The sequence below is a fragment of the Typopeltis vanoorti genome, chromosome 24 (genome assembly GCF_054136105.1).
Source record: "Typopeltis vanoorti isolate ZY-2024b chromosome 24, IOZ_Tvanoo_1.0, whole genome shotgun sequence".
In the NCBI taxonomy this organism is placed as follows: domain Eukaryota; kingdom Metazoa; phylum Arthropoda; class Arachnida; order Uropygi; family Thelyphonidae; genus Typopeltis; species Typopeltis vanoorti.
The window spans coordinates 16,455,977-16,479,492 of record NC_143572.1 but is presented as its reverse complement, the minus strand read 5'-3'; the positions used below and the strand labels follow the sequence as shown (position 1 = coordinate 16,479,492).

The window sequence follows — 23,516 nt, the reverse complement described above, 5'->3', positions numbered from 1 at the left end:
TTCAACAGGTGTTACAAAATCATATCTAGATTTTGTTGGACATCTATAGACGTCATGGCCGGTTGGGGTGTTAATAAGATTACACATCCATTTGACTCCTATCCTATCTTATTTATTCTTTGAACCCTAGGGACACATTCTGATATTGCATCGTTTAAGTATTTTTTAAATGCTTCCCATACACTGTCGATATTCTTTCCATCCAGCAACCAATGGAAAGAATATCGATAGTGCATGGGAAGCATTTAAAAAATGGAACATTCATAAACTTAGTTACTTCCCAAGTGAATACCGCATGATCACTGTCACCAACCTGAAGCAGAATAGCTACATCTTTAACCAAAACACTCTCTGACACTATAATCATATCTAACACTCTTTGACCTTGAGTTCCTTCTGAGTTCACATGCTGCTTGAGAAAGTTGTCTCACAACAGCTCAATAAATTCAGTTTCATTCTTCTCATGAGAGTTTACTGCTTTTCCAATCAATGTTTGGATAATTAATGTCTCCCATTATGATTATTCTTTTTGCATCCATCGTCTCTATTTGGTGATTCATTTCTTCACTAACAATCAATCCACCAGGTCTGTAACAACACCCCAATATGTATTTGATTTTGTAAGATTCCACCTCACATCAAATGGTTCAAACACACTGATAGGCCATGTTACAGCCATAGGGCTTCATACACTTTTGGATATAACAAAGGATGTTTTTATTTATTTTTTTATGCTATTCACTACAAGTAGATTTGCTTGAATGATAAATACCAGGTTTTCACGTGTGTACGTTTTTTTTTTTTTTTTTTAAATACTAGATGCATTTACTCTATATGAATGCTGCCAGTTTTAAGTGTGGTTTGAGTAAAATATGGATGTTATATTTTTAGCTATTTTTCAGATGTACCATGGAAAATGGGGATAGGAAAAGATCTGGGTACAGGGAATGTCTGAAACTGAACTGGCTCCAAATGTGTGGCAAAGGCAGTTGGGCAGGAACTGTCCTTAGAACAAACAGCCCTGGCTCTAAAGTTAGTGCTATAAGTGCTATAGATGATGGTGTGATAGTTAAGCAGGCAACTTCCAGCATATGTTGACTTTCTATAAATAGAAAAAGCTAATGACCCATTCAAAACATGTGACCAACATGTCCAGAAAGGGAAGACAGATATTTGACTGTTTCTTTATTGCAAAGTACGTTATAGGATTGTTGTTTAGAATTATGGCAGGAACAACTAAGTTGTTCCTGAAGTTACATGTGTTCTTATGGCATATTCACCTGGTTTGTGGGATGAAAAAAAAAAAAGTATGATGTTCCAGGAGGAAAATAAATATTAGGTATTTATTCATGACTAAATTGCAAAACATCAACTACTTAACACAGCCAGAATGAAATTTTGAGGATGAGTAACGTGGCTGGCTAGCTATATCAGACCCAATACTATCCTATCCTAATCTACGCGTGAGCGTAAATTAGGATAGGATAGTATGTAGGTATTTGGAACCGAAATCCTACAGAATAGGTTGGTTACTCCTTATTCCTGGTACTATCAAGAATAATCATCCTTGATTCTGTTCTTTGAAAAGATAATTTTCATCAGCAGTGTAACACCAATCTCTTGCTCACTGGAGGTCTGATGCAGAATAAAACCACATATGGTTTTATGTGCATTACAGGATTACAGAAATAAAATCCCTATTATGGCCCAGAGAGTATAACAGAGTACATCTTTCGGAGATGCAATCATGAAAACTATATTCTATCCATTATCTCTGAAGATGTCACAGATACTACAAATTAAATTTTAGTTATTTCTAATCAAAGTCTATTAATCCTTCCAACTGTTGAGCTACAAGAAAATGATGAATTATTCACTTACCTTCAAATCAGTATTTAAAACCATAATTTTCTCAGTGGAAATAAAAAGGTCAACTTCTGTGCTTGGCTGAGTTTCTCCTTCTGGTGCCTACAAATTGAGTTTTGATGTATAAAATATGGGCAATATTTTTTAAAATGGAACTTTTATATACAGTTAGTTTTAATACAATTGATCTTAAATAATGAGCTATCATGAATCGCTAGGATATATCTTTAACAACATGAGAAAGAATGGCTTAATAAATGGGAAAAAGTTCTCACTGCAATCTCTGAATGCAGCACATGTGAGATGCTATAATTCAGATTAATTCATATTACAGGATATCAATAATTAATCACAGCACATGTTATCACAAGATTTTGTAGCTAGTAAATCAATCCTTTAATGCCTTTTTCATTTCCCTAAAAGGACAGGTAGAACTCTTTTAGTCTTAACTTCTGGAAATCAGTAAGTTGCAAATGTGTACCATAAGATTTAACTAGTAGTTGAGTTCATCTAATGTTTCTAATTGTAATTAGTATTAATTCCTAAACTGGCATGATTTCTAGGGGCAATTTTTCTGAGTTGCATAGTTAATAACACAAGTTTTCTTATTTGCCTACGCCAAAGATCGTATAACCCAGACATCCTTCTTTTGCCAGTCCAGCATTACGGAAAGTTATTATGGACGACTATTGCTATTCATTTTTCCATTATCAAGACAGACCTGCTGATTTCAATCAACTAAACACTATATTCATTAATTATAATAATGATCAATAATAAAAAAGGAAATGCAACAAAGAAGAATATTGTTATTCAGCTACATGCTCAATTACTATGTTTAGTAGAAATGAAAATAAAATAAAATGTGGCTTACTCATGATTAGACGTATTCGGAAACAACTGGAGCTTACTGGATTTATTTTTTTTTTATAGGGTCATGAGTTTAAAACTAAAGGCAAAGAGAAATCATATACCAAACATTATTATGTGACACCTCCAGGGAGTCAAAAGACTCATCAAGGGAGGGCACCCACCACAACTCGCCACGTCTGCTACTCAATCCACCAACTACAGCGAATCTCATCATCTACATCAATACCATCTACTGACCACCACAACCACTAGTATTTTCACAATTACAAACATCCATGCCCATGGCAGGATTCGATCCTGCAGCCTTTTGGCTGGGGAGCAGATATGCTAACCACTCAGCCAACCAAGCTAATGTTAAATTTAAATTCACTGTTTATCTCAGGGTAATTCCATAGCATAAACAGATTAACACATACCCTTTGTGTGGAAAGATGCGAGTTTCAATATAGTCTAGAAAATGAGGATCATTTCTGAGCACATCTGGTGGTAGCCCCACCTATCTTTTTCTCTTATCACCCAACTGCCAACAAAACAGATGAACCAGGTAGAGAACATGCAGTTCATAAAGCTGATTTATTTGCAAGTTGGCTGATAATGGACCTAATACATTAAAGTAAAATTATGCCATTTAAACACATTATCTGTTTAATCACCACTCAGTAATAAATTCATTAAGCTAACATTTTTAATGACTTTAACTTATTTGAACTTACTTTATTTCATTAATTCACATACTTTACCAGTATAAACTTTGTATATTTTAATGCTAATCAAAAACAAACCATAATTCACTACCAAATATGATATTTTTTAAATTAACAAATCAAAAGGCCAAAAAGACTATTACAGGTTCAACTGTTCAATTGGACTGCTTATGCATCACTTGACTAAGCACCAAATTGATGTCTTGGAGATTAGTTTGCCATTTGGTATAATGATATGACCTACCTATAAAAAACAAATTGAGCAGGAGTCTATATTTTCACAGTTTTGTTTCAAAGAACTAAATGCCAGATGGAATAAGTTCCTAAGAAAATTTTACAAAACGCGACCTTTTTTCCAAAAACATCAGTTTGGTGCTTGGTCAAGTGATGCATAACGTGGTCCAATTTTATCAGAGATTAGAACTTTTTCCTAAGTTTTTTTTTGCTCCAATTTTACATTAATTGATCTTTGGTGCAGGCAAGCAGAATTTTCCTCACAGAAAAAAAAACTTCAAATTTAATCTACCAACTTGGCAAAATGACTACAAAACCCACAAGTGCATACAAATAAATACAGTTGGAGTAAGGAAGGATGCCACTCATCTTGAACATCCTGGAAATGCACTCAACCTTGTAGCAATTTTTTTTTTCCCATTTACAAAGTAAATTATACTCACAAAGAAATTATATTCTTGTTTTTATCTTTTACTTAAGCATCAGCATATGAAGCAACATCATGATATAACTTTGCATCGATTGCTGTTCTAGTATCCTGTAATACACAGCACACATCCTTTTAGACATGCATATTATTATTAATGAACAGAAACTTCCATGACTGAAGAATCATTCAAGGAAACCCACACTATCTACACTATCTAACTGTACATCTCCTTAAACATATTTAAAGATAAAGCACTTGCAGCAGACTCTGGCAACCCACACTCATTCACCACTCTCCAAGCCAAAAAACCTACTCCTCACATCTCTGCTAACCACATTCAATTTCCACAGCGGATGACTCCCTTGTTCCATCCCTCTAGACAATTTTTGAAAAAATCGGCTTTGCATCAATCCTATAAAACCCTTTTAGTAACAATCGTTTTTACCAATTCCTTCTTTTCAACCTATCAATCAACTTTTGCAACCAACCAAATTCCCTATCGTCACAGGTTCTACAAGAAGGTGTGCAGAAAATTCACTAAACACATCTAAAGACAATTTATCAAAAAACAGCTTTCCAAAAAATAAATAAATAAAGATCATTAAACAAGTAATCAAAAAAACACAATTCATCAACAGGCAATTCCTCAACAATTCGTTGATTGGCAATTCACTGAAACTACAAATCAATAAATGAATACAGTTCACCAAAACATGAATTATAAGATCAAACACAATTTCAGTTTTTATTGTATTAACATTGAATGCTATTGAAACATATTATTCTCCTTGCATATTTTATGTGGGCTTGTGCAGTTCTTTATATATACATATATATATTGGAAATATTAATTTGCCTGTATGTATTTTACATAAATATATAAAAGATGTAAAAAATATTTTCTTAAGACCAAGCATGGAACTTTTTCCAGTCATTTGCCTGAGACCGCCATTAAAAAGCCGAAAGAGGAAAAATGTTAGGATTACTGATTAAATAATAGGACCAAATTGTGAATATCAACATTTCCATTTGGGAAAATTATTTCCAAGAGGATTTACTTTGTAGTCCAGAAATGTCCCCAAGACCTTATTCTAAGGTAAGGAATTCTAAGTCCTAGAAACTTAACTTTCAATTGATATTTCTAGAGATGCTAATCCTTTATTTGTTTAACACCAAGCTGACTTAAGAGGACAAAATATACTGACTGCACTTTCCAAGATTAGACACACTGATTTCTCTCTTTTTTCTTGCAATTAGTATACTCAATTAAATCAGCTTATGGTGTGGCCATTAACAGATGGATGCAAAGAAATTGTAAACTGAAAACTATTTTTTAAGGTTACAATTTACAATTGTGGAGGAATTCAAGGAGAAAGGTGACCAGCAGGCACATGAGCAGTACAAAGCAGGGGCCAGAAGGGTAACTAGTGTGGTAAGAAAGACAAGAGTAGAGTATGAAAGGAATTTAGCAGTGCAGGCCAAAGATAATCCCAAACAGTTCTTTTGATATGTTGCAAGTAAAAGGAAGAATGTTTATGGCAGAATGAATTTAATGAATGCTGATGGCAGGGAGGTAACTGATATCATCTAGGTGGAGATATTTCAGTAACAAGAGAAGCAACGACTTATATGGGAACTGAGATAAATGAAATGGTGGTGCATAGCATACATTACAGAACCTTGATGGGATTGGATTAGATTGTATAGCTCAAGTTTTATGTGAAGGTGCTAGGGAATTGCTGGTGCCTTTGACCACATTACTTAATCTAAGTCTCGGCTCTGGGTTAGTCCAAAGGGGTGGAAAGAGGGGGAAAATAGTTCTATTGCATAAAAGAGACTCCAAGACTGATGTAGCCAATTACCAACCAATCAGCACATCAGGAGCTGTCAAGGTATTGGAGAAGTTGGTCAAGAGCAAAATACAGGAATGAATAAATGGAAATGGGATACTGCATGGGAGGAGGGGGGAAGCAACATGGTTTCTGTAAAGAATAGGTTGTGCCTCAGTAACTGGCTCACATTTTATAATAGTGACAGCTGAGCTGGATAAAGGTAATGGGTTCACAGTGACACTGCTGGACTTTGCAAAAGACTTTGACATGCTACCAAATGGAACTCACTGATGGATAGATATCAGTGAGTAGTTTATTGAAGAGTAGAGTCCAGAAGAAGGCCTGTGAATAGTGGCATGCCACTTGGGTTGCTGCTGTTTAATTTGTACATTAATGATATAAGAAGGGATCTGAGAGGGACTGTTCAGTATTTGCCGATGATACAAAATTGGGCAATAGTCAATACAGATTATAAAATTTTGCAGGATGATTTGGATACTGGCAGTCTGAGTAAAAAGAATGGATATCAGTTTAATGTGGCAAAATGTAAAGGTTATGCATTTTGAGGTGAAAAGATTACCAGCTGTATACCACACTGATGGAACTATACGCCAAGAAATTGAGGAAGTCAGAGATTTGGGAGTGTTGGTGGATAGGAAGTTGAAGTTTAGAGGGCACATTAGCAAAAGTGGCTAAAGCAGCTCACCAGATTACTTGGTTACTGAAAAATACTTTAACAAGCAGGTTATTATTCCTTTTTATCAAGCCTTGATAAAATCCCATCCTGAATACTGCACACAGATCTGGTCACCTGGATTTCTTGGTGATGAGGAAGAGATGGAGAGGATCCAGAGGCAAGTCTATGGAATTACCTTATTAGGAAAGGTTGTAGATTTGTGGGTTACAGAAATTGGTAGGCAATGGAAAAGGAGTGATATGATTGAGACATACAAATTACTGAAGGAACAGGTCTGGTGGTGGTGGGATAACTAGGGGCGATCCTTGTTAACTGAGCAAGGATGTAGTTAGGAAGAGTGTTAGAACTAGATTTTTTTGCTTGGAGAATGGTGAATGAGTGGAATAGGTTGCCAGAGTCTGTTATGGGGGCCATAACTTTGAATGAGTTCAAGACAAAGTATGATAGATACTGTGCAAATGTTGGATAGTGCTTGGCATGATGTTTAGGGGTCTCCCTCGACGAGTCTAAGGTCCTCATGGAGTAGTCCATAATAATAATAAAACCACTCCACTTAAAGTAAATTGCTTTATATTTTATTTATTGTGTGTGTTAAGCAGAGATATTCCAGACCATCAATGAGATGGACGGATGGATGGTGTGTCTGGAGTGACTGATCTTCAGAGTTGAAGCCTCTAGAAAAGCATACAATAAAACTACATGGCAATGACTTGCATGGCACATCACTGAGCAGCTGAGTAACCATACAGCTACGAACAGACGAATGGAAGCAGAGATATAACATTTAATTTAACTTTTGGAGAGAATAGTTCAAAAACAGTTAAATTCTAATTGCTTCAAAAATGTGACAGATCTGTGAAATCTTGTTACATAGTGGAATAAGTCCCCCCCCCCCGAACTTTCCATTTACTGGAAAGAATGTGGAAATCATTTTCACATTATCTTCAATTACGTTGCCTTGATGCTTTATCATTATGCATACACTCTTAGATATCTGGCTGATCTATTTGGAATAAAGAAAATCTTGATTTTTTTTTTTTTTTTTATTTATTTTTTTTTTTTTTATATGGCTCCCACTTATGAAAGGTTTATTTGTAAACCTATTGTACAGTTATATAGTTGGCAAGGTAAGCTTTTTTTTTTATTATTTATATTTCGTTGAATTTATGTACAGAGCTAGTTGCAGAAAACTTTTTCACTTGGTTACAAATTAAATTAAAAATGCCAAGAAATTATATTCTTATTTAATCCTTTATCAAAGTGTTAGCAGTAGCCCTTCCCAAAATGTATAACATTATACAACCTTCAAAGGATGTGTGCTTTGCATTATGGGATACACTAAGGCAATTAATGTAAAGCCATCAATCAGTAAATAAATAAATAAATTCCGTGTGATGATACAGCATTCCCCCTTTATATGGGAGTTCACGGTACCATGTAGTCCTCCCAAATATTATCCGGGCTCTGGAACCGGCATAGGCTGACGAATCAGACCTATGGCTGGGTCAGTATTCCTGACTGTAATTCGTGCGTGTCCTCGGACCGGTTTGCCTGCTTGCGGGATGAAAAACACCAGATAAACTGGCGCAAAAAACCCTGCTGTCTATGCCCAAGACCAGCTAACTTGACTATGGCTGAGGAAGATCCTTGAGCTCCTCACATCATTTGATGGGAATCGAACCTAGAACACTCCTTCCCCAGGCATATGGTTGTGAAGCGCAAAGCCACTAGGCTAATCGCCTGGACATCATTCAATCTTTATATATGAGTAGCCTAGTCATAAAGAAACTTCATATGCAAACTGCTTTGCTTATACCTGGATAAAGGATTAAACAAGAATATAATTTTGTGGCATTTTTAATTTAACTTTTGCATGTTATTCGTTTTTTTTTTTTGTTTTTTTTTAATCTAGTTTGGAACCCTGCCTAGAAAAAAAAAAATGTAACTTTTTCAAGCACTTCAGGCCTCCAATAAGATGATGTATATAGTTTCTTTCTGATTTTAGAAAGCAATTATTAAAATATTACAAATGTATATTCCTTTTGTCATCCATTTGACTCCATATTTTTTCTTCTTCACTTGTGGTATACAATCTGTCAGTGCTGACAAATTTTTTTCTTAAATATCTTCCACGCACTAATGACTCCTCTTCCTTCCAATTCTTTCATACACTGAACTGCAGCAAGTCTATGATAGCAACTGTCCTTATAATTTCACATAAATTCTTTCTGTTTTGATACCTCCATATGTCTCTATTCATCCTCCAAGTCAGGACTACATGGTCACTCTCACCGATGGAAGGAAGAACGCAAGTATGTCATCTCAGTCACAATCAGATCCTCTGATTCTATGACCAAATCCAAATCTCTTGATCATGGTGTTCCCTCCACAACATGCTGCTTAGTACAGTTATCCCTCAAAAAAATCACTTCCACTATTATTGCATGCTGTCTCTTCTGCCCAGTTTATTTCACTATAGTTGAAGCTCCAAATAATGATCTCTAGCTTTGCACTTACCAAACTAATTTGCCTGAACATTTCATGCTCATCACCATCAATATTTCCATATCTATGATAATGTTGCACTAAATCTCTTGTCTTGTAAACATCTATCTCACACAAATACTCTCATCAAACTCATTAATTGTTATTTCCAATGAGATTCTCCATCATAAGAGTGCCAAATTCATCTCTTATCATGAATAACACTCCATCACATTAATCTTTCCTATCTTGCCAAAATATTCTATATCCTTCAATTTTAACCCTGTTAGAACATTTCCCTCAGTAAACCAAGTTTCACTGATACCTTTGGAAAGATGTTTGGAGAACAACCTTTAAAGAGACTGAGTCAATCAATGCCACAAACTCATTTCCTTTATTCCTAATGCTCCTAACATTCATATACAGAAAAACCAGTGTATTGCCAGTATTCTTATAGCCAATATTACTTCTCTCATACTCTACCTGGTTCTGTAACATTATATAGTGTATACCTCATTTCTCAAGCCACTATCTCCAGATGAGGTCATCCCTGCAACATTCCACCTGTGCTATTCTAGTTTCTCAAGACAGAGAAAGTGGCAAGTGAGTGTGTGAAGACAGTGTCTTCACACACTCACTTGCCCAGAAAACATCAGTCTCTCCAAATGCCTGTGTCCTTCTGCATTCAAATGTAATCCATCTCTTCCATACAGTCCTCTATTCTCAAACATACTCCATGCATTAACATATTCTGTACCTCTTTTCTTACACACTCACTATCATCTCATTCATCATTACTGCTCTTCTCCTCCACTCTGCATTATCATACCAGGGCAACTCACTATCTTTCCTCGGATACATTTCTGCTTCACTATCTCTAACATCAACCGCAAATCTCACACTACATGACTGACACTGTCTCTGAAGTCATTCATCCCAACCATTACCATCATCTCCTTTGCACTGTCATTGCCACACTATCGCTTCTCCAGGTAAGCACTCCTCTGGCATTCTACTCTGCACACTCCAAATCATTGAATCTCCATACCTGACACTTCGAACAGATTTTCATCCTTCTCTCAGTAGCATCTATGAATCTTACAGCTTCCAGTCTCTCTCTCATTTCTCCTCCTCCCTCTCATCTCTATCCCTTACTCCCACTCTTTCTTCTTTCTGCAACTTCCTCTCTTCCTGTCTCTCCCATTGTGTTCCTTTCTTCCTTGCTTCTACACTCTCTCGACTTTCTGCAATTTCCTCTCTTCTCCCATGTCTCCCATTCTCTCACCTTCCTTTTTCCCTCTTTGATGCCATTCTCTTACACCTACTCTCATTCCTCTCACACTAGCCAAACTCTCTATCCTCCCAAGATTTTCATTCACCCTCCTCAACTCCATCTCCTTTCTCAGCAGTTGTATTTCTCACTCCACTATTTCTGCTTTCAATTTACATTTACACACAATTTTTCTACAGTGAGTATTTCATTTTTGAATGACCCGAATCTATTCCTTTGTTTTACCCTTTCAGAAGAAAATAAGTAATAATTTTCTTAAATAGATAATGTTTATCTATTTAAGATAAACATTATTGATAAAGATATTGCTAAAGAAGAAAGAGCATTTAGCTAGGTTTATCGTTATGATTTCTTACTTACAATAAGACCACTAAACCCTCCCCCCTCAATTCTCTCCCAAAGTCACATAATTACCTGATTTATAATAATTATAACTTTATGGTCATTAGAAACTGTTGCAAATAATTATCTAGAAAAAAGCACAATTTCAGAAGAAAAAAAAAGTGCAGGCCAGCATATAACCCAAGAAAGAACATAAGTTACCTTCATAACTCTGCTGCTAATATGTTCTTTCTTGGTTATATCAGTTGATTTAATATCATTTTTGTTCTAGGTATTTATCAGAACTTTCCAGATTCTTCCCCTCCCCCATAATAAACGCAGCTTAGTTGTGGAAAGAGGATGATTAATCAAGTATCCAAATCATGTAGTACAAACATTTCACATTATATTTGATTTTGAAATTTGTCACAAAAGGTATAAAAATGTTTTGCACTCTGGAAACATGTGCCTATACATTTTATGAATGAAAACAACAGGGAAAGTATCCCACTTGAAAAATGCCACAATATCAAAACTAGACTAGCAGTAAATTTATTTCTTTTGAAATATGCAACCTTTTATTCTTCAAATCAGTGAACCAATATTTTATTCACAATGTTTTTTTTATTTATTATTATTATTTTGCAAAATAAGGCAGGATTATTTTCTCGCAACTCAACCTTATACTTTGACCTTGTAGTATATTGTGTATACATGTTGTATCCATATTGCATACACATAATTATACAGGTATATGTATACAAGGGGAGGGGGACTAGAAATTTCTGATAAACACCTAGAACAAAAATGATATTAAATCAACTGATATTATTATTATGTAACACCTGCAGGGAGTCCAAACACTCATCAAGGGAGGGCACCGATTCTACAACACTCCGTCTCCACCAGCCGCAACTACCTTCATCAACCTCTGACCACCACCACTAGTATTTTCACAGACAATCACAAACATCCATGCCTATGGCAGGATTTGAACCTGCAGCTTTTGGCTGGAGAGCAGATACACTAACCACTCGACCAACCAGGCCAGCATATAACCCAAGAAAGAACATAAGTTACCTTCATAACTCTGCTGCTAATATGTTCTTTCTTGGTTATATCAGTTGATTTAATATCATTTTTGTTCTAGGTATTTATCAAAACTTTCCAGATTCTTCCCCCCCCCCCATACATATATGTTGGACCAGAGACCCCATCACAGGACTTACCACTGCTAGGTAATCACTTATTTATTTCTTGAATAAAAAATGAAGTCAGAATTCATTATTTCTTTAAGTAAATTAGTTTTCCATCTTTATAGCCTATGCCTTGGACATTCTAGGTACCAGTGTTAATTTGATTTTTCCATTTTGTCTTCTTCTTATTGGTATCCTTATTGTCAACCTTTAAAATCCACCCTTTTTTCCTATTGAGGCTTGAAAGCAAATAGGAAAAAAGGGTGGATTTTAAAGGTTGACAACAAGGATACCAATAAGTGTATTGTCACATGAAAGAATCAAATTAACACTGGTACCTAGAATGCCTTGGTATTCTTTATAGCCCATGCCTTGGTACCAAGGCATGGGCTATGAAGATGGAAAACTAATTTACTTAAGAAAGAAATAATGAATTCTGACCTCATCTTTTATTTAAGAAATAAATAACCTAAATGTTAGAACTGGTTATTATAAACTACATAAGTAATCATTATGTAGTTTATAATAATTTTTAAGTTAAAAACATATTCATCCTACACAAAGATTGTCACAAATACACTTGAATGGAAAGAGGACACAGATCAATAATAGACTAAAACAGTTTTCAGAAGCTTTGAAATGGAAATTACTACTCTGTGTTAGTCTCACTGACTCTATTTCCTCTGTGATGGTTGAGAATAATGAAAGCAAAAACTATAGAAGAGTATTACCTCAGAGTCAGTCTCTAAGAAGACCTCGATGTAATGTGGCTTTTTCAACAGTAAGTTAAAATTAACAGAAGGTATACAAATCAGTTGAAGAAGAATGGTTAAACATTCTTGGGATATTAAAGCAGATGTCATTTGAAAGATTACGCAAAATAGAGAGAGAGATAGCGTGGTAAAAAAGGTCTCAGATAGCAGGGTGAGGGTAATATTTCTAGGATTACAGGCAATAAAAGAAACAATTTCAATAAGAATTAACCAGATTAACTGAAGAAAAGATTGAGTACAACAGAAAGAAAGATACTGCAGAAGGGTGATTTTAACAGGGAGAAAGATAAGTGAAAAAGAAAATAAAAGGTACACAGAATGTTTAAATAATCAAGAGAGAGAGAGAGAGAGAAAGATTTAACAAAACTCAATAGTGATTTATAAAATTTTAAATAATCTGAATCAAGAAAATAGAGAAAGAATTAGAAATGCCACAATCCAAAAATAATCTGGTAAAACTTCCTATACAGGAAATGAACGATATATTAAATAATTTCAAAAATCATAAACCACATGGAGAAGATGGTATTAACATGAAACGTTGATTTCAATTTTTTGGTCACATTTACCATCTCTTGGATGCCATATGGTCACTCCCATACCTCAGGGTTTTGGGGGTGAAGTGTGGTAGAAAAAGAAGTGATAGGGTTGCAGCTCTTTTCACACAGAATCAGTAATACAATCGCAAACATCTGCTTCCATGATGGGATGCAAATCTGCAGCTTGTTAGGTGGAGAGTGGGCACATCAACAACTTGGCTAACCAGATTTGCTAATATTCTGGTAAAACTCTTAAATCATGACTTGGATTTCCTGAATAGAATGTAAAAACAGGAAAATCCACCAGAATCCTGACAAAAAGCCATACTTATACCAGTTAAAAACTAGAAAGTCATTACAATGATAAGATAGGTGAAGAACAAAATGGATTATGCATGGGCAAATACTGTGCAGATGGTTTCTTTTTTCTTTCAAATTACTAATAAAAAAATAAATAAAAAAGAATTCAACAGACTAATACATGCAGTTTTCATAGATTACAGGAAAGTCTGACTGTGGCAGTCCAAGGGAAAGGAAGATATTCAAATTAAACTGTACTGTATTGGAAACACAGTTCTTCAGCAAGTAAATTGCTTTGGTTTGACTTGCAAAGAAGAAAATGATATTAATAGTCAAATTCAAAAGTATATCGCACCACTTAGAATAAATAATCAAGTTTCTTTTAATACAGATACATACCAGAATTAGAGCATACAAGACATTGACAAGATCAATACTTATCTATAGGAGAGAGAGGTCTGGACTATCAGAAAACAAGATGAATGTTGAGCAATGAATGATTGCTTCAATGCCTAATAACAGCTGAAATAAACTTTGCGAGAAGAAGTGCTGGATATACCTTACTGGCCAGATGAAAAACAAGTATATAATGAATAAACCAAATATGATACCTATAATACAGTATAGCAATGTAGACAAAAATAGTTACAACATGTAAACAGAACGGACAGGACCAACAACCCTCAACAGGTTCTTTGACATATCAGTAGTGGATAAAATTACCAGGATGACCAACCAAAAAAAAAAATCAATGATAATATGAGAAAAAAAATAAATTTGATATAAAAAAAAATCTTTAGCTCACACTCACTCTACTAATATACAGTCAGTGTGGGTTACGGTTGTAAGCATATATATATATAGGTTTACATATAACCTTTCACATAAAAAAGAAAATTAGGCAAAATGTTACACACACACACACACACACACACCTGTAGAAGTTGGTGAAATACTCAGATCACGTTAGGATTTTGCATGGATCTAAATATTCTGCCTACTCCACCATTAATCTCTTAACGGTAATTGTAGAACTATTAATGAATTAATGGTAATGGAGTGACTGTGTCCAGCAGACTTTAAGTATACTGTTTATTATCCTTCTTTCAAATATAGTAAATTTCTGCTGTACAGTTTAATTATTATGTTCATAACCAAGAATAAAAATAAAGTTTTGCATATGTTAAAATGAAATAAATAATTATTTTGAAATGTGACAAAAGATATATCTTAGCAATGAATAAATTCATTGCTAAGATATATTTTTCAAATCAGTGCAATGGAACAAGATAATTTATATTTCTTTTATTTTACTGACAATATTGCAGAAATTATTTTTGCATTATCATACTTTTAATTATGCATTTTTCTGCTTTTATTAACAATGATTGTTAAATTGTATTACTTGCTTTCTGATTGTGGGACTTTTTTTAATATAAAAATTATATTCAATAATATTTAAGTAGAATGTCTGTCACTTTTATCTTTAGATTAAAAAAAAAGTGTGGAAGTTTTTTAAACTATTTGTAGGATATTCAAATCAATATCATCCTATGCTTAACTGCTGTATATGGGATTTGAGATGGAAACATATCCTATGGACTGATTCAAAATTTATGCTCATTTTGAAGATTCCCAACTGCATCCCCAATCCCTCCTGCTCAGGAACTGAATTATAATAACTACTCCATCTTATTTTCTACTGCTTTGAAAGTTTTCACAAATTATTCGAAAGTATTACTTCATTTTAACATTTGAGAAAAGAAAATAGTCATATCTGTTGAACAGGTGCTTCTAAAACTGGATTATTTCTTTGCAACCTCACTATTTCAGCTATTACCTTTTTACTGAAATTGTCCTGTTTTACAAATACACTTCATGTTATATTTACATTATATAAAATTGCTTATGCCACAAAGAAAGTTCAGTTTTAAGTGGATATTTAAAAAAAAAATTTTTTTTACCCCCTTTATAATAAATTTAGTTTAATCCTTTATCCAAGTGTGAGCAAACAAAGTTTGCACCTGAAAGTATCTTCAGGACTGGGGTAAGGTGGTACAACACCAGGGCACTCCTTGCAAAGGTGGAGCAAGCTACCAACACTCCTATCTCAGTATCTCCCATAATGCAAAACATCTCCTTGCGGATATGTCTAATGTTATACATTAAGGGAAGGGCCACAACCCAGACTAGTTTCGACCTTTATTGAGGTCTCTTTAGTGGGAGCCAGGCCCAAGTGGAGATACCATGCAGAAGCATTAGCAGGTCATCTCTACCTATAGGAGTTGCCAAATGGTGTGCCACCCTTTTTTAATTTAATTCACACCATTTGGCAACTCCTATAGGTAGAGATGACCTGCTAATGCTTCTGCCTGGTATCTCCACTTGGGCCTGGCTCCCATTGAAGAGACCTCAATAAAGGTCGAAACTAGTCTGGGTTGTGGCCCTTCCCTTAATGCATAACATTACACATATCCGCAAGGAGATGTGTTTTGCATTATGGGAGATACTGAGATAGGAGTGTTGGTAGCTTGCTCCACCTTTGCAAGGAGTGCCCTGGTGTTGTACCACCTTACCCCAGTCCTGAAGATACTTTCAGGTGCAAACTTTGTTTGCACACACTTGGATAAAGGATTAAACTAAATTTATTATACTCTGACCAAGTGAAAAATAAACTTTCAACATCTTTACCCCCTTTAGAAAAAAAAATATCTTTGGTTAAAGGTAAAATCCAACAGTGGGTGGAGGGATATGATATGATAAAAAGGTAGGTCCTGTCTAAATAATTTATTCACATTTTATAATAAATGTGGTAACAGAAATGCATAAAGGAAATGATTAAAATATGATACTGCTGGACTTTGTAAGCAAGGGCATTTGACAGAATACCACATTGAAAACAATTCATCATCATGCTTTTCAAGGATTTAAGCCTAGTAGCCTGTTCTAGCCTTAAACGTCATCATTGAATCTCTTTAGAGGATGTCCTGGTTTTCTTTTTCCTAATGGCTTGTAATTTAAGGTATGTTTTGGTAATTATCTGTTTTCATTCTTTCAATGTATTCAATCCATTTATGTTTATGTTTTTTTAATTTTTTTTATTACTGATTCCAGGTTTAATTATTTCATAATTTCTTCATTTCCTTTGTGATTGAATATAGTATACTTTGCAGTTTTAATCATAAACTTCATTTCAGCTCTTATTAATCTTTGTCTTTTTGTTTTATTGTCCAGATTTCACTTCCATGCAATAGGACTCGTAGGGCTAATGTATTGCATACTTTAGTCTGGTTTGTTTTTGAACTAGGTTAGGTTTAAATATAGTTAATTAACACCTGTTATTTTTAAATATTTTGCAATTTTTAGGTTTATATCTTTTTCATTTTCATATGCAATCATACATCCTAGATACTACTGAAAACTAATAATTACAAAAATTGGAGGCAAATGGGAATGGATATGAAGATAGTAGTATAGAATGGGGGGGGGGGGGGGGGGCAGACGGATAAACACTAAAGAGCAGCATATTGTGGAGTGGAATCTAGGAGAATGAAATAGTCGAGTACCACAGGATTGTGTACTAGGGCCACTATTTTTTAATTAATCAATGATATAGGGAAAGATTTAAAGAGAGACATTCAGTTGTTTGCTAATGATGCAAAATTGGGAAGGGCAATAGTTGATAAAGGCAATGTAGATATCCTGCAAGATGATTTAGCAATAAATTGGCATTGTGTACCAAGGATAAGTGTATCAAATGATACACTTATCCTTGGGGATAATGGTGGACAGAGAGTTAAAGTTCAGAGAGCATATTGCAAAAGATGGTGAAATGTCTCAAAGGATCACTCTGTTAATAATAACTTTGACTAAGTTATTATTTTTTCCTTCTTTATAAGGCTATGATTTGGCTGCATCTTGAACAATGCACAGTTTTGGTCACCTGGCTTTCTTAGAGATCAAGAGCTGGTAGAGAGGATTCAGCGATGAGCGGCCAAGTGGTGATGGTCTGATGAATGCTCCCTATGAGGATAGGTTGAAGGTGGGTTACAAAGTGTAGTGGATAGGCAGAGAAGAGAGGATATGACAGAAACATAAGATATTAAAAGGTTTTATAAAAATGATGCAAAGGAAATTTTTCAATATATGACAAATAGAGAACTAGCCACAACATACACATATTGGTTTATACTTTGTTGCCTGATAATGGCAATTTCAAAATATAGGAAATATTAATTAACTTATTCTAATTAATATATATTCTACATTGTAATTTCCTTATAAAAATACAGTATGAACGTTTTAAGGCACACTATTTATGAAGAACATTTGTGCAAAATTACAACTGGATATAATGCAATTTCTTCCAGAACTTTCGAAAAATTATATCACAAGAAACATCAGTGAAAATATTCACGAATCATGGTATGAAGTGACATCAAGATATATGAGGAAGTCTATAAACATCTTTTACCAGATTGTGCAAATGATTTTGTTGGCTTCAAAACATGCATATAATGTTATGGGGGAAAAAAAAAATTAACACTGGAAGAGAGCTTGGTTTAGATGAAATGAACACTACAAATGTTTAAAAATTACTTAAGTTGTACTCTAAAGAACTTGGTAATGATGACTTTCTTAACTTAAATGAAGAGTATGAAGATTATGAAGCTGAAGAAGATAACAATAAAAATAATTGATGTTTTGTACTTTAGAAATGTTCAACCAACAATTTATGGATGTTGATATTAAAATCAACCAAAGTATGCAAGTCTAGCCAGCTTGGAGAAATCTTTTATCTGCTACCATCAAATATTTGCAGAGAAAAAGAAAGAAAAGATGGTTCCTGTGGCAATATTTCTCAAACAAATACATAGTTTTCTATTGTAAGTAATGAACTTTTAATCATTGCAATTTTTTTTTATTCTTCAGTTAATTAATTTATAATTTAAAAAAAATATAGTAAAAAATGTGGTTTTAAAAAAGTTAAATATTTTTCAAGCCCATGGATCAATTATGATTTTTTGTATTAATATCATATACAATTAGCATGATTTCATTTAACACATGGACTGCGCTAATTGAGAGATTACTGTACAATATTTTTGCTCTACTAGGTCAGCTACTGCTGAAGTTCCTTTCCTGTAATGCATTTAGCCTGAAATCTCCCTATAATCTTGCTACCTAGGGTAACCTAACCATGGTATAGGAACCAATGGCATCATTGGTTCTTATACCATGACTTCAAGCAGATAGAAACAAGCATCTTCATGACAAGATAAAAATTTTAGTTTGAATGCCTCAAATGAGTCATTTGACTTATTTAAGGTAAATTTAACATAATTAACATTTAAGTCGAATTAACAGAATATTACAGCTAGTAAATGATTCTGTATGTTACTAACCGCTTTCATTAGCGGTTAGTAACATGGGAAGTGTAGCATAGTCATTTGTAGTTTGGGTTGGCCTATTAAACAGTGAATATATCCCCTTCTTTCTGCTTTGTCTATGAATGAGTTTAAGGAGAAGTATGATAAGTATTGTGTGAATAATGGTTAGTGTGTGTGTCAATGTAGGATCTCCTGTTATGAGTCTTCTGACTCCATGGAGTCAGACATTATAATAATAACTGGAGGAAAGAACAGCAATTATATCTACTAGTAAGATGACCTTCGCTGCTTAGTGAAATATTGTACATCCCTGACTTGCAGCCTGAAGTTAATTCCATATATGTTATACTTGAAAAGAAATTATATTCTTGTTTTAATCCTTTACCCAAGAATTTAAACGAAGTTTACATATACACACACACACATTATAGAAAGTTTTTTTACCTTGGTTTTATTATACATTAAAGATATCAAGAAATTACACACACACACACACACACACACACACACACACACACACACACACACACACACACACACACACACACACACACACACACACAGGGCCATAGCCAGTATAGATCACACCCTGAGGCAAAAAATTAAGTATCACCCCTGATGGATTATAAGACAAAAATATAAGAAAATCTCCAATTGCTATTTTTTTTTTATTACAAGAGAAACATTAATGCAAAATGATTACTTAATAATATTAACTAAATGCTTGCTCTATGGGGATATTGCACAATAAAGCTGTTTATAAGCTCTTCTAAATTTAAATTATAAGCTATGTCTGCCTCTATCGATATAGTTGCTAGACCAACCAATCTTTCCTGGGCCATTGCTGTTCGCAAATAATTTATAATCAGTTTAAGCTTGGAAAAACTTCTTTCTGCACTTGCTATGCTAACATAGTGACTGAGCCTACTGGCTGAACGAGTGCCCTTATTAAGCCTCTATGCTACATCCGGTCGACAGTACTGTGTGTATATATGTGTATTCAAAAGGTTCTTTTGCATACATATATACAAGTAGCCAAAAAGTTCTTTCTGTCATCCAAAGATTTTTATTGATAAGGTCAAGCCTTTTGGCTACTTGTATATGAGATATATATGACTTCTGCAATACTTAAATCTTGGTATCTCTCTCCCGGGTCTGGGTAGTGGCCCCTTCTCATTATGCAATACATTATACATGTCCAAAAGGGGAGGGGTGCTTTGCATCATGGGATACATATGAAGGCAAGTGATATGAAGTCATTAGCCTCTATATACAAGTAGTTCAGACGTGAATATATATGTGAATATTTCACATGTTAAATGTTGTATTGATTCCTTGGGAAAAGGTTTAAAACCAGATACATAATTTCTTGGTATCTTTAATTTTAATGAACACACACATTATTATATATATAATAATATTTTTGCATTATGGGATACTAGGGGTAAGTGATGGGAAATCAATATATATATATATAGAAGCTATTGATTTCACATCAGTTACCCCAGTATCCCATAACGTAAAAACATTATATTGTTTCATTGTTACTCAACTACTGTAGGAATAGATGTCATTTATCATGATACAGTTAAACATCTGTCCACATCTTTGGATCAATTATTCTGTCTCCCTGACAGAATTTTTCTCTAAACATGATTTTCCACATTTCTATTGAAGGACAGTTGTTATTGCCTTTCTAATATCATGCAAGGATCCAAAAACTTTTGCTAGCTGTCTGTGCAGCATTTTGAAAAGAATATTAACTATCTATTATGGTTTCTGGAGAGAATAATCTTTTCTCCATGACACAATCTGGCTTACAAAACAATCATTCAAAGTGAGAGCATCTTGTTAGACTAGAAACACATCCATTAGATTTGTTGGAAGTGTTTCCACTTGGTTATACAATAAATTAAAGATACCAAGAAATTACATACTTGGTTTAATCCTTTATCCAATTGTAAGCAAACAAAGTTTGCACCTAAAGTATTTTCAGGACTGGGGACAACTTATATATAGAGGCTAATGACTTCACATCACTTGCCTTAGTATCCCATAATGCAAAGCACATATCCTTGCAGACATGTACAATGCTTACACTTGGATAAAGGATTAAACCAATTATATAATTGCTTGGTATCTTTAATTTATAATATAACCAAGTGGGAAAACTTCCAACAATGATCTCTAATCCAGAGTATTTTAATAAGGTGTGATACCTTTTGGCTACTCATATATGAAAATATGACTTCTGCATTACTTCAACCTTAGTATCACCTCTGATGAAACCTTAATAAAGGTTGAAACTGGTCTGGGTAGTGACCCTTCCCATAATGCATAGTATTATACATACCTGTAAGGATATGTGGTTTGCATTATGAGATACTAAAGCAAGTGATGAGAAGTCATCAGCTTCTATATACGAGTTTCCCCAGTCCTGAAAATATTTCAGGATCAAACTTTGTTTGCTTACAGTTGGATAAAGGATTAAACCAAGTATATAATTTCTTGGTATCTTTAATCTATATCCATTAGATATGTGTTCCTTAAAAATGAGCACATGATATTATCTGGTATCAGCTTTCTTTGCTATGAAAAAAGTGTACGACACAGCTTGGAGGTTTGCCATACTGAAAGAGAACGTTCGCTTCTGAGCTGCTTGTAAAGAGATTTAGGTGATTTTCACCAAGGAAGGCTGTGTGTAATATTGCTGCATATTGAAAAATATGAATGTGAACACAGCAGTGGAACTAGATAGCATGTTGGCCCATGTCTGCTTTAATGTGCAAGACAATTGGCATTGCTCTAATGAAGTTGTGTAATCCAAGTCTCAGCTCTGGAAGGGTTCCAGGGGAGTGGAAAGAGGGCAAGATATTCCCATTGCATAAAGGTGGCTCCAAGACAGAGGTTGCAAACTACTACAGACCAATTAATATATTAGGAGTGTTATTAAAGTATTGGAAAAGTTGGTTAAAGTTAAATCCAACATTGGGCAGATAGGAATGCAATATTCCCTAGTGGGTAGCACAGCTTCATAGTAGGTTCTGTCATAGTAATTTATTCACACATTTTATAATAAGGTGACAGCAGAATTGGATAGAGGAAATGGCTACACTATAATACCACTGGATTTTCCAAAATCATTTTACAGAATACCACATGGAAAACTATTACAAAAGTTGGAGCAAATGGGATGGATATGAAGCTAGTAGGTATGGATGGCTGACAGACAGCATAGTAGTAGTATATGGTAGAGTGGAATCTAGCAGAATGATTAGTGGCATATACCTCAGGGTTCTGTATTAGGGCCACTACTCTTTAATCTGTATATCAATGACATAGGGAAAGATTTAAGAGGAGATATTCAGTTGTTTGCTAATGATGCAAAACTGGGGAGAACAATAGTTGATAAAGGTGAATGTAGATATCCAGCAGGATGAAATAAATACATTGGCATTGTGAACAAAGGATACTCATTGTCAATTTAATTTTTTTGCAAAATGTAAGGTTATGCACTTCAGGTTGAAAAGGTTGCATACGGTGTATTGCACTAGTACTGGATTGCAGGAAACTGCTGAGGCTAGGAACTTGGTGGATGGAACTAGGAACTAGGAGCTAAGATAATGGTGGACAGAGAACTGAAGTTCAGAGAATAAATTACAAAGTTGACAAAATAGCTCAAAGGATTACTTGGATGTTGAAAAACAAACTAACAAGTAAAAATAAGGACATTATTATCCCTCTTTATAAGACTATGATTCGGCTGCATTCAGACTATTGTGCACAGATTTTGTCACCTGGGTTTCTTGGGGACCAGGAGGTGGTAGAGAAGATTCAGAGATGAGTGACTAAGCTGGTGACCAGTGTGTGGAATGCTCCCTATAAAGACAGGTTGAAGGTTTGTGGATTATAAGGATTAGTTAATAGGCAGAAATGAGGGGACATGATAGAAACTTTTAAGATATTAAAGAGAATAGGTTTTCTGTGTATGATTATTAGTTTTTGTCTCCCACGATGAGTTTCCTTACTCCATCAAAATACTATATAATAATAACAAATAATCCATTTACTCATTAGAATCACAGATAGCCTTCTCCACTCTTCCTTTTCCCATGAACTTTTCTTAATCTATTGTTTTCTAACTGAGGAATAGACTAACAATCTCACACCTTGATAAGTCAGCCTTTAATGTTATGCATTTTCTATTCTAAGGAAAGTCCCTCCCCTCAGCGACAAACTCACTGCTTCCAGTACTATAATGGATATTTGCAAATTCTACTCTTCTTTTCATTGGTCCTTTTCCGTTTTCCTTTCTCCACTTTTCTGAACCAGACTTATTGAAAAATTATTCTTGCTAGAGTGAAAGTCCTTATTCCTAATTGAAAAACAAAACTGGTTTACAGATCTCCAAGACAGTTGAACCGACAAGCATACTAAGCATTCCAAGAAAAAATTCAGCATATCAAAATGGTTTATTGAGATAAAATTTCCATCTTCATTCTCAGTTTTACAATGAAGCATACAACTATCACAGAATAACCAATAAATCCAAATCTTATTCCAAAAGGGACCAAAAATAGAAAATG

At 34.4% G+C, this 23,516-nt stretch overlaps 1 protein-coding gene across 6 annotated transcripts in view; it reads right to left on the bottom strand.

The window, feature by feature from the left end:
- LOC150092956 (uncharacterized) overlaps nt 1-23,516 on the bottom strand; it is a 511,183-nt gene that overhangs the window by 93,332 nt on the left and 394,335 nt on the right. For all 6 annotated transcript variants that reach the window (XM_090414059.1, XM_090414064.1, XM_090414063.1 and 3 more), the window contains exon 8: nt 1,882-1,968. In XM_090414059.1, the coding sequence (XP_090270185.1) occupies nt 1,882-1,968 (87 nt within the window). The remainder of the gene's footprint in view (nt 1-1,881; nt 1,969-23,516) is intronic.